General features: G+C 59.8%; 1 protein-coding gene across 1 annotated transcript; it reads right to left on the bottom strand.

Moving 5' to 3' along the window:
• Positions 1-943: 943 nt before the first annotated feature.
• LOC137460535 (NF-kappa-B inhibitor delta-like) lies at positions 944-9,784 on the bottom strand (the record flags this gene model as incomplete). Its single annotated transcript, XM_068170833.1, is given in 11 exon segments — positions 944-1,100; positions 1,659-1,781; positions 1,783-1,824; positions 2,730-2,843; positions 4,058-4,224; positions 4,743-4,794; positions 5,812-5,847; positions 5,849-5,959; positions 7,972-8,077; positions 9,028-9,224; positions 9,710-9,784. Coding segments are annotated over 11 exon segments (1,086 nt in total), but the record flags the coding sequence as incomplete, so codon positions are not given.
• Positions 9,785-12,164: the final 2,380 nt, after the last annotated feature.

Raw genomic sequence — 12,164 nt, 5'->3', positions numbered from 1 at the left:
CCTTCCTGATTCACTCTGTCCCATTGGTCCTTTCCTTGGTGGTCTCTTGCCATTGGTTCCTCCCTGGTTTGAGCCCTCCCCTTTTAGCTCCTCCCACTTTAGCTTCTCCCTTTTTAATGACCTCACTGCCTTTAACCAATCAGGTTTTATTTCCAGTGTAGGCCACACCCTCTCCCACCTTACCCAATCCCCTTCCAGTCCCTCCCAGGCCCCACTCAGTTCCTCCCAATCCCATCCCAGTCCCTCCCAGTCCCCTCCCAGTCCTTCCCACCCAGTCCTTCCCAGTCCCATCCCAGTCCCCTCCCAGTCCTTCCCAGTCCCCTCCCAGTCCTTCCCAGTCCCCTCCCAGTTCTTCCCAGTCCTTCCCAGTCCTTCCCAGTCCTTCCCACTCCCTTCCCAGTCCCATCCCAATCCCTTCCCAGTCCCCTTCCAGTCCCTCCCAATCCCTTCCCAATCCCCTCCCAGTTCCTCCCAATCCCTTCCCAATCCCCTCCCAGTTCCTCCCAGTCCCACCCAGTTCCACTCAGTCCCTCCCAGTCCCTCCCCACACACCCCTAGCCCCATTTTGGGGCAACCCCTCCCCAATTTGGGGTCCACACCCCCTCCTAATTTCAACCAATCAGGCTTGGAGGAGGGAGCGGGGTCTGGTTGGGGTGGGGGCGGGGCTACCCAGTAGCCACACCCCCTCCCGTGGTCAGTTAAAGCGGCAGCAGCCTGAAAACTTGGGGGGGGAGGGGGGGAGGGAGAGGGCTGACAAAGCCCCGCCCCCCCCTCCTTCAACCCAGGCTGCTGATTGGCTCATTTCCCAGAAATGGGGCGGGGCAAACGAGAGGGCGGGGCTTCCCGGAAGCCCCACCCCCTCCCTGCCTGCCCCCTCCCCTGCCCCAATTGATCAATTTCACAGAAATCAAGGAAAAAGAAGTGGGGGGGGAGGGGGGGGCGGGGCTGGAGACCAACCCCGGGCTGGGATTGGTGGAGGAGGGCCACGCCCCTTCGGTGGCGTCATCGAGGCGTGGTCAGGTCCCCTCTCGGAGACGTCACTTCCGGGTAGGGGGGGAGGGGCGGCGGCGGCCTCGGCAGCTCCGCAGGAGGCGACGCAGCTGGGGGGGGGGGGGAAGGGGGACAGGTTGGAGGGGGGCAGGAGACCCCAAACCCTGGGGGGGACCTCAAAACCCTGGGGTTTGGACCCAAAACTATGGAGGGGACCCCAAAATCCTGGGATTTGAGCCCAAAACTGGGGAGGGGACCCCAAAGCCCTGGGATTTGGCCTCCCAATTGGGGTTCCAGGAAGGCTTTTCGGGTCCCAGGGGCAATTTTGGGGCCAAACCTGAGGATTTTGGGTGTCCTGGGGGAGTTTGAGCTATTTTGGGGTGAAAATGTTGGATTTAGGGGGTTCCAGCCTGGGGTTTTGGGGCTAAAAGAGGCAATTTTGGGTCCTAGATGGACGACTGGAGGGGGGGGGGGGGGGGGAGTTCCAGGACTGGGTTTGGGTTGAATTTAGCTCATTTTGGGGCCAAAAAGCAGCATTTGGGGGATCCAGGATTGGTTTGGGATGAATTTGGGTCATTTTGGGGCCAAAAAGCAGCATTTGGGGGGTGGCAGGGGGGGGTTTTGTTGGGGGGAGGGGTCTGTCTGTCTGGATTTGGGGGGGGTCCCACCTGGTCCCCCTGGGGTCCTGGGGGCAGGAGGTTGTGGGGGAGGTCATGCTCCAGGTTCCTGATGCCAGGATCCGCTCCCCAGGCCAGCAGCAGGCGGAGGAGAGGCTCCTGGCAGGGCCCCCCCCGGCAGGGCGGCAGCCATGTGCAGGGCGGTGTGGCCGTGGGCCTGCAGGATGGGGGGGGGACAGGATGAGGGGGGGCAGGAGACCCCCCCCCCAAAATGCAACCACCCCAGAGACTGCCCCAGGGGCTGCAGAGGATCCATAACCACCTCGAAGACCTCCCAGATCCATCCCAACCCCTCCCACATCCATCCCAACCCCTCCCAGATCCACCCCAACCCCTCCCACATCCACCCCAACCCCTCCCAGATCCATCCCAACCCCTCCCAGATCCACCCCAACCCCTCCCACATCCACCCCAACCCCTCCCAGATCCACCCCAACCCCTCCCACATTCACCCCAACCCCTCCCAGATCCACCCCAACCCCTCCCAGATCCATCCCAACCCCTCCCAGATCCACCCCAACCCCTCCCACATCCACCCCATACCCCTCCCAGATCCACCCCAACCCCTCCCACATCCACCCCAACCCCTCCCAGATCCATCCCAACCCCTCCCAGATGCACCCCAACCCCTCCCACATCCACCTCAACCCCTCCCAGATCCCCCTCAACCCCTCCCCAGATCCACCTCAACCCCTCCAGATCCATCCCAACCCCTCCCACATCCACCTCAACCCCTCCCAGATCCACCAAGACCACCTCAAACCCCTTCTAGATCCACCTCAAAACCCTTCCTAGATCCACCTCAACCTCCCCCCTAGATCAATCAACACCACCTCAAACCTCTCCTAGATCCACCAGACCACCTCAAAGCCCTCCCAGATCCAGCAGGACCACCTCAACCCCTTCCTAGGTCCACCAGGACCACCTCAAACCCCTCCTAGATCCACCAGGACCACCTCAAACCTCTCCTAGATCCACCAGGACCACCTCAAAGCCCTCCTAGATCCACCTCAACCCCCTCCAGCTCCCCCAGGAGCCCCTGCAGCGCCCCCCAGAGGTCACCTGGAGGTTGATGATGCTTGGGGCCAGGCCAGGCCGGGGCAGCAGGAGGTGGAGCAGGGGCAGGTTGCCAGCCCTGGCCGCCAGGTGCAGCACAGTTTGGTTGCTCTTCAGCTCCTGCCCAAGGGGGGGAGGGAGGGAGGACACCTGGGGGTCACCAGCAGCTCCCCAGCGCCCCCTGGGGGTGGGGTGGGACATCTCCCAGGGGGGTGGGGACCACTGATGGGCAAGTTTGGGCTACTTAGGGTCAAGTTTGGAGCATTCATGGTCAAGCTTGGACCTTCTGGCCCATTGGTGGCCACCTCTGGCCCATTGGTGGTCACCTCTGGCCCACTGGTGGCCACTTGTGCCCCATTGGTGGCCACTTGTGGACCATTGGTGGTCACCCTCTGGCCCATTGGTGGCCACTTGTGGGCCATTGGTGGCCACTTGTGCCCCATTGGTGGCCACTTGTGGGCCATTGGTGGTCACCTCTGGCCCATTGGTGGCCACTTGTGGTCCATTGGTGGCCACTTGTGGGCCATTGGTGGTCACCTCTGGCCCATTGGTGGCCACTTGTGCCCCATTGGTGGCCACTTGTGGGCTATTGGTGGTCACCTGTTGCCCATTGGTGGTCACCTCTGGCCCACTGGTGGCCACTTGTGGGCTATTGGTGGTCACCCCTGGCCCATTGGTGGCCACTTGTGGGCTATTGGTGGTCACCTCTGGCCCATTGGTGGCCACTTGTGCCCCATTGGTGGTCACCACTGGCCCATTAGTGGCCACTTGTGGACCATTGGTGGCCACTTGTGGGCCATTGGTGGTCGCCTCTGACCCATTGGTGGTCACTTGTGGCCCATTGATGGCCACTTGTGGGCTATTGGTGGTCACCTCTGGCCCATTGGTGGCCACTTATGGACCATTGGTGGCCACTTGTGGTCCATTGGTGGCCACTTGTGGGCTATTGGTAGTCACTTGTGGCCCATTGGTGGTCACCTCTGGCCCATTGGTGGCCACTTGTGGGCTATTGGTGGTCACCTCTGGCCCATTGGTGGCCACTTGTGCCCCATTGGTGGTCACCTCTGGCCCATTGGTGGCCATTTGTGGGCCATTGGTGGCCACTTGTGGGCCATTGGTGGTCACCTCTGGCCCATTCTGGGGCCATTTTGGGCCATTTCAGGTCAATTTTGGGCCATTTCGGGTCAATGTTGAGCCATTTCAGGACCATTTTAGGTCATTTTAGGGCCATTTTGGGTCACTTTTGGTCCTTTTTGGTCCCTTTTGGGCCACTTGGGGTCAATGCTGGGGGCTTTGGGGGGCTTTGGGGGGCTTTGGGGGGCTTCTGGGGGTACCTGGCTTCTGCAGTCCGCTCCCATGCTCAGCAGCAGCTCCACACACAGCAGATGCTCCTGGGGGGTCGAGGGGGGAGGACCCCCCCCAGAGCCCCCCCCGGGGGTCTCCCCCCTGCCTTGCAGCGAGGCATTATGGGATAGCACAGCACAGTGCAGGGGGGTCTGGCCTGGGAGGGGGGAGAGGGGGGCAGAGAGCAAAATGGAGGGGACCCCCCCCCAAATTGGGACCCCCTCAGCCCTTTCCCCCTCAACCAAGACAACCCCCCCCCCCAGCTGGAACCCCCTCAGCCCCTTTCCCCCAACCAAGACCCCCTCCCCGAATTGGGACCCCCCTCAGCCCCTTCCCCGCCAACCAAGACCGCCCCCCAAAATTGGGACCCCCCTTCAGCCCCTTCCCCCCACCAAACTGAAACCCCCACAGCCCCTGCCCCCCCACCAAGACCCCCTCCCCAAATTGGGACCCCCTCAGCCCCTTCCCCCCTAACCAAGACCCCCCCCCCCAAACTGGAACCCCTTCAGCCCCCTTCCCCTCAACCAAGAGCCCCCCAAAATTGACACACACCCCCCCTCCAAACTGGAGTGGGCTCCCTAAGACCCTTCCCCTCCCTCCCCCCAACCCCATGGACCCCTCCCCCCAGCCCCCAGCCCCCTTAAAATGTGGGGGGACCACCCCCCCCCTTTCTACCCTCGAAGTTCCTGGCCTCCAGGTTCACAGGGACCCCCGAAGCCATCACAGCCTGCAGGGTTGGGGGGGGCACAAGTAGAGGTGAGGGAGAGAAGGGGGGAGAGAGGGGGGGAGAGAGGGGGGGGAGAACCCCTCCCCCCCCTCCCCAAAACCGGGGACCCCTGGGCAGGAGTTTTGGGGGTCCCTGAAGGGTTTGGGGGGATCCTAAGGGGGGGTTGGGGTCCCCTATGGGGGGGGGGAGGGGGGTGTGTGTCCCTGGGGTGGGTTTGGGGTAGCCTGGGAACTCCCCATGGTGGGTTTTTGGGGGTCCCTGGGGTGACTTTTGGGGTCCCTGGGGTGGATCTTGGGGGGTCCCAGGGGTGATTTGGGGGTCCCCTGAGTGACTTTGGGGCTCCCTGGGGTGGTTTTGTGGGTGTCCCAGGGGTGATTTTGGGGTGCCCTGGGTGAATTTTGAGGGTCCCTGGGGTGGTTTGTGGGTTGTCCCAGGGGTGATGTGGGGGTCCCAGGGGTGATTTTGGGGTCCCTGGGGTGGATTTGGGGGGTCCCAGGGGTGATTCGGGGGTCCCCTGAGTGACTTTGGGGCTCCCTGGGGTGGTTTGTGGGTGTCCCAGGGGTGACTTTGGGGTCCCCTGGGTGAATTTTGGGGGTCCCTGGGGTGGTTTGTGGGGGTCTCAGGGGTGATGTGGGGGTCCCAGGGGCAGTTTTGGGGTCCCCTGGGTGACTTTTGAGGCTCCCTGGGGTGTTTTTGGGGGTCCCAGGGGTGGTTTGTGGGTGTCCCAGGGGTGAATTTGGGGTCGCCTGGGTGAATTTTGAGGGTCCCTGGGGTGGTTTTGGGGTCCCCTGGGTGACTTTTGAGGCTCCCAGGGGTGGTTTGTGGGGGTCCCAGGGGTGAATTTGGGGTCCCCTGGGGGTGTGTGTCCTTCCGGGGGGATTGGGGAGGGGGGGGTGTCAGTTTTATTTGGGGGGGGGGTATGTTGGGAGTGGTATTTCGGGGGGGGGGGGTCGGGATATTTGGGGGGTGGGGGGGGTTGTCGGGGGGGGGGAGGGGTTAGGGGTGGGGGTGCCCCACCTGTATGACCCGGGGCAGGCCGTAGGTGGCAGCCAGGGTGCAGGGGGGTTCGCCCCCCCCGGTCGGCGCCGTTGGGGTCAGCCCCCAGGGCCAGCAGGTCCCAGACCACCCCCGGGGCCGCCGCGGCCACCGCCACCAGCAGCGGGGTCTGGGGGGGGAGGAGGTCATTAGCGGCTCCTCATTAGCGCCTCATTAAGCTAATTAGGAGACCTTAATTAAGCGATTATTAGCCCAGTGTTAGCCCCTTAATTAACCGGTTATTAGCCCATTATTAGGACCTTAATTAAGCGATTTTTAGCCCATTGTTAGCCCTCTTAATTCACCGCTTATTAGCCCATTATTAGGACCTTAATTAACCGATTATTAGCTCATTGTTAGCCCCTTAATTAACGTCTTATTAGCCCATTATTAGGACCTTAATTAAGCGATTATTAGCCCATTGTTAGAAGCCCAATTAAGCGATTATTAGCGCATTATTAGGACCTTAATTAACCGATTATTAGCCCATTGTTAGCCCCTTGATTAAACGGTTATTAAACCATTGTTAGCCCCTTAATTAACCGATTATTAGCCCATTGTTAGAACCCTAATTAGCCGCTTATTAGCCCATTTTTAGGAACTTAGTTAACCGATTATTCGCCCACTGTTAGCCCCATGATTAACCAGTTATTAGCCCATTATTAGGACCTTAATTAACCAATTATTACCCCATTGTTAGAAGCCTAATTAACCGATTATTAGCGCATTATTAGGACCTTAATTAACCGATTATTAGCCCATTGATGGCCCCTTAATTGACCGATTATCAGCCCATTATTAGGACCTTAATGAAACGATAGTTAGCCCATTGTTAGCACCTTAATTAATGGATTATTAGTCCATTGTTAGCATCTTAATTAATGGATTATTACCCCATTGTTAGTGCCTTAATTAACAGATTATTAGCCCATTCTTAGCCCCTTAATTAACGGATTATTAGCCAATTTTTAGCTCCTTACTCAGATAATTATTAGCTCCTCATTAACACCATTATTGACCTCTCATGAACCACACATTAACCCCATTACTAGCAGCTCATTAACTGCATTATTAACCCCTCATTAACTCAATTAAACCCATTATTAGCCCCTCATTATTCGACAATTAACTCCCCCATTGCCCCATTATTAACCCCTCATTAACCCCATTATTAATCGCATTAACCCCTCATCAACACAATTAACCCCATTATTAACCCTTCATTAACCCCATTATTAACCCCTCATTAACCCCATTATTAACCCCTCATTAACCCCATTATTAACCCCATTATTAGCAGCTCATTAATTGCATTATTGAGCCCTCATTAACTCGATAATTAACCCCTAATTAACCCCATCATTAACTCCATTATTAGCCCCTAATTAACCCCTTCATTAACCCCTCATTAACTCGATAATTAACCCCTCATTAACTCCTCAATAACTCCATTATTAACCCTACTACTAGACCCTCATTAACCCCGTTATTAGCCAATCATTAACTCGATAATTAACCTCTTCATGAACCCCTCATTAGCCCCATTATTAACCCCATTATTAGCACCTCATTAACCCCGTTATTGACCCCTCATTAACTCGATAATTAACCCCCTCGTTAACCCCCTCATTAACACCATTATTAGCCCGTCATTACGCCATCATTAACCCCTCATCAACTTCATAATTAACCCCATCATTAACCCCTCATTAACCCATTATTAACCCCATTATTAGCCTGTCATTACCTCTTTCTTAGCACCTCATTGACTCGATAATTAACCCCTAATTAACCCCATCATTAGCCCCTAATTAAACTCATCATTAACCCCTCATTAACTCGATAGTTAACCCCATCATTAACCCCTCATTAACCCATTATTAACCCCATTATTAGCCCGTCATTACCCCTTTCTTAGCCCCTCATTAACTCGCTAATTAACCCCTCATTAACCCCTCATTCAGCCACTTATCAACCCAACCAGCAGCCCCAAGTCATCAACTCCTCATTACGGCAATTAGCAGCCCCTCATTAGCCCAACCATTAGCCCCTCACTACCCTTCCCCCCCCCCCCCCCTCCCCCCCGCAGGTGAGGCTCCAGAGCAGGTCGCCGCGGGCTCTGGGGCGCCCCCTGGTGGTTACCTTCCCGCGGTGCTCCCTGGCCTCCAGCCGCCCCAGCCTGCGGAAGGCTTCGGCCACGGCTCGCGCAGGGCCCCGCAGGCCCCGGGCGCACAGCAGGTGCAGGAGCCTGGGGGCAACAGTACGGACCAGTATGGACCAGTATGGACCAGTAATGACCAGTATGGATCAGTACGGACCAGTATGGATCAGCACGGACCACTATGGACCAGTATGGACTAGTGTGGACCAGTAGGGACCAGTACGGGGCAGTAGGGACCAGTATGGATCAGTACAGACCAGTATGGATCAGCATGGACCAGTATGGACCAGTATGGCTCAGTATGGAACAGTAATGACCAGTATGGATCAGTAATGAGCAGTATGGACCAGTATGGACCAGTACGGACCATTAGGGACCAGTATGGACCAATGCGGACCAGTATGGACTCGTATGGATCAGTATGGACAGTACGGACCAATACGGACCAGTATGGACCAGTATGGATCAGTACAAACCAGTACAGACCAATACGGACCAGTATGGATCAGTACAGATCAGTACAGACCAGTACGTACCAGCATGGGACCAGTATGGACCAGTACGGACCAGCACGGATCAGCACGGACCAGTGTGGACCAGTACAGACCAGTACGGACCAGTACGGACCAGTATGGACCAGTACGAACCAGTGTGGACCAGTATGGAGCAGTGTGGACCAGTAGGGACCAGTATGGACCAGTAAGGAGCAGTAGGGACCAGTATGGATCAGTACAGACCAGTATGGATCAGTACAGACCAGTACGGACCAGTGTGGACCAGTATGGAGCAGTGTGGGAACAGTATGGACCAGTACAGACCAATATGGACCAATGCAGACCAGTATGGACCAGTATGGAGCAGTGTGGACCAGTAGGGACCAGTAAGGAGCAGTACAGACCAGTAGGGACCAGTACGGACCAGTCGGGACCGGCGGCGCCCCCCCAGGGACCCTCCCAGTGCCCACCAGTCCCCCCCAATCCCCTCCCAGTGCCCTCCCAGTCCCTCCCAGTGCCTCCCAGTATCCCCCAGTGCCTCACGTGTCTCCCTCCTGGTCCTCCCTCAGCAGCTCCCAGGGCTCCATGGCCCCAAAGAAGCTTCTGGCAGCTTCCAGCTCCCGGGGGTCCGGCTCGGGGCCAAAGGTCAAAGCCCCCTCCCCAGTAGCTCCCAGTTGGCTCCCAGTCACCCCCTCCAGCCGGCACCAGTAAGGGACTGGGGGGGCAGAAGGGGCTGAGGCCTGGAGGGGAGGCACCAGTAAGGACCAGCAAGGAGCAGGGACCCTCCCAGTAAGGACCAGTAAGGAGCAGGGACCTCCCAGTAAGGACCAGCAAGGAGCAGGGAACCCCCCAGTAAGGACCAGTAAGGAGCAGGGAACCCCCAGTAAGGACCAGTAAGGAGTAGGGACCTCCCAGTAAGGAACAATAAGGAGCAGGGAACCCCCCAGTAAGGACCAGTAAGGAGTAGGGACCTCCCAGTAAGGACCAGTAAGGAGCAGGGAACCCCCCAGTAAGGACCAGCAAGGAGCAGGGACCCTCCCAGTAAGGACCAGTAAGGAGCAGGGAACCCCCAGTAAGGACCAGTAAGGAGTAGGGACCTCCCAGTAAGGACCAGTAAGGAGCAGGGAACCCCCCAGTAAGGACCAGTAAGGAGCAGGGAACCCCCAGTAAGGACCAGCAAGGAGCAGGGACCTCCCAGTGCCTCCCAGTTCCCCCCCACACTCACCTGCCCTCCTCCCAGTTCGGGGCTCCCCCTCCCAGTAGCCACCTGGGGGGGGACTGGGAGGGTGCCAGCGGGGAGGGGGGGGACGCGGGGGGGGGCCGTCCCAGTTGGAACTGGTCTGTACTGGGAGGCTCCCAGTTCCCCTCCCCCCCTGCTGCTGCCTCAGGACCCTCAGGAGCTGCCGAACCGTGGGGGGGGAGGGGGAGGGGCGGCCGCCTGGGAGGGGGAGGGAACTGGGACTTACTGGGATGGACTGGGAGAGACTGGGATGGACTGGGAGGACTGGGGAGGGGACTGGGGCTTACTGGGAGGCACTGGGAGGGACTGGGAGGGACTGGGAGGGACTGGGAGGGACTGGGAGCCCCGCTGGGCCATACTGGTCTGTACTGGGATTTCCCCTGGGGCGCTCCCGGGGGTGCCCCAGGGGAGGAGCTAGGGGGTGGTGACGTCATTGGGATTCCCACGACATCATCCGGCCACGCCTACCGCCCCAGTTCCCGCCCAGTTGGGCCTCCCCGGGGTCATTCTAGGTCCCAGTCCCTCCCAGTTCACTCCCAGTTCACTCCCAGTCCCTCCCAGTTTGCTCCCAGTTCACCCCTAGTCCCTCCCAGTTCACGCCCAGTTTGCTCCCAGTTCACTCCCAGTCCCTCCCAGTTTGCTCCCAGTTCACTCCCAGTCCCTCCCAGTTTGCTCCCAGTTCACTCCCAGTTCCTCCCAGTTTGGTCCCAGTTCGCTCCCAGTTCACTCGCAGTCCCTCCCAGTTTGCTCCCATTTCACTCCCAGCCCATCCCAGTTTGGTTCCAGTCCCTCCCAGTCCATCCCAGTTCACTCCCAGTCCATCCCAGTCCCTCCCAATCCGCTCCCAGTGCTCCCAGTCCATCCCAGTTTGGTTCCAGTCCCTCCCAGTCCATCCCAGTTCGCTCCCAGTCCATCCCAGTCCCTCCCAGTCCGCTCCCAGTTAGCCTCTCCCCGGCCCTACCTCTCTGGGCTCTCATCTTACTGGAACCAAACTGGTGTGAACTGGGCGGGGAGGGCCCTGGGAACTGGTTTTGAGGGGGGGGAGGGGACAGGAAACGTCCCCGGGGGAGGGTGAGGGAGGAGGGGGGGCGGAGTCTCAGGGCCCCTCCCCCACCCCTGCCTCGGGGAACTGGAGGGAACTGGGAGGCACTGGGAGGGGCTCTGGGGGGCACTGGTCCATACTGGGAGGCACAGGGAGGGCTCTGGGGGACACTGGTCTGTTCGGGGAGGCACTGGGAGGGGCTCTGGGGGGCACTGGTCCATACTGGGAGGCACTGGGAGGGGCTCTGGGGGGCACTGGTCTGTTCTGGGAGGCACTGGGAGGGGCTCTGGGGGGCACTGGTCCATACTGGGAGGCACTGGGAGGGGCTCTGGGGGGCACTGGTCCATACTGGGAGGCACTGGGAGGGGCTCTGGGGGGCCCTAGTCCATACTGGGAGGCACTGGGAGGGGCTCTGGGGGGCACTGGTCCATACTGGGAGGCACTGGGAGGGGAGCTGGGGGGCACTGGGTCATACTGGGAGGCACTGGGAGGGGAGCTGGGGGGCACTGGTCCATACTGGGAGGCACTGGGAGGGGCTCTGGGGGGCACTGGTCCATACTGGGAGGCACTGGGAGGGGCTCTGGGGGGCACTGGTCCATACTGGGAGGCACTGGGAGGGGAGCTGGGGGGCACTGGTCCATACTGGGAGGCACTGGGAGGGGCTCTGGGGGGCACTGGTCCATACTGGGAGGCACTGGGAGGGGCTCTGGGGGGCACTGGTCTGTTCTGGGAGGCACTGGGAGGGGCTCTGGGGGGCACTGGTCCATACTGGGAGGCACTGGGAGGGGCTCTGGGGGGCACTGGTCCATACTGGGAGGCACTGGGAGGGGCTCTGGGGGGCCCTAGTCCATACTGGGAGGCACTGGGAGGGGCTCTGGGGGGCACTGGTCCATACTGGGAGGCACTGGGAGGGGCTCTGGGGGGCACTGGTCCATACTGGGAGGCACTGGGAGGGGAGCTGGGGGGCACTGGTCCATACTGGGAGGCACTGGGGGGTTCCAGCGGCAGCTGTGAGCCATCCCGGAAGTGACCTCATATGCAGCACCTCCCCCGCACGCCCTCCCCCGGGGCCCCTCGGGGGCTTTCCCGCCCCCGCCAGATACGCAAATGAGGGGGAGGGGCTTCGGCCGAGGGCCGGATCAGGTCCCCAAAGAGACTGCAGGGCTGGCCCCAGGGCTCCCAGTCCCTCCCAGTTCCCTCCCAGTCCACTTCCAGTCCCTCCCAGTGCCTCCCAGTGCCTCCCAGTCCCCTCCCAGTCCCCTCCCAGTCCCCTCCCACTGCCTCCCAGTGCCTCCCAGTCCCCTCCCAGTGCCTCCCAGTGCCTCCCAGTCCACTTCCAGTGCCTCCCAGTGCCTCCCAGTCCCCTCCCAATCCCCTCCCAGTGCCTCCCAGTCCACT

Source organism: Melanerpes formicivorus, unplaced genomic scaffold, assembly GCF_026170545.1.
Source record: "Melanerpes formicivorus ecotype bairdi unplaced genomic scaffold, bMelFor1.0.p_v2 SCAF_643, whole genome shotgun sequence".
In the NCBI taxonomy this organism is placed as follows: domain Eukaryota; kingdom Metazoa; phylum Chordata; class Aves; order Piciformes; family Picidae; genus Melanerpes; species Melanerpes formicivorus.
The sequence above is the reverse complement of the archived record's forward strand: the minus strand, read 5'-3'. Positions and strand labels throughout refer to the sequence as shown.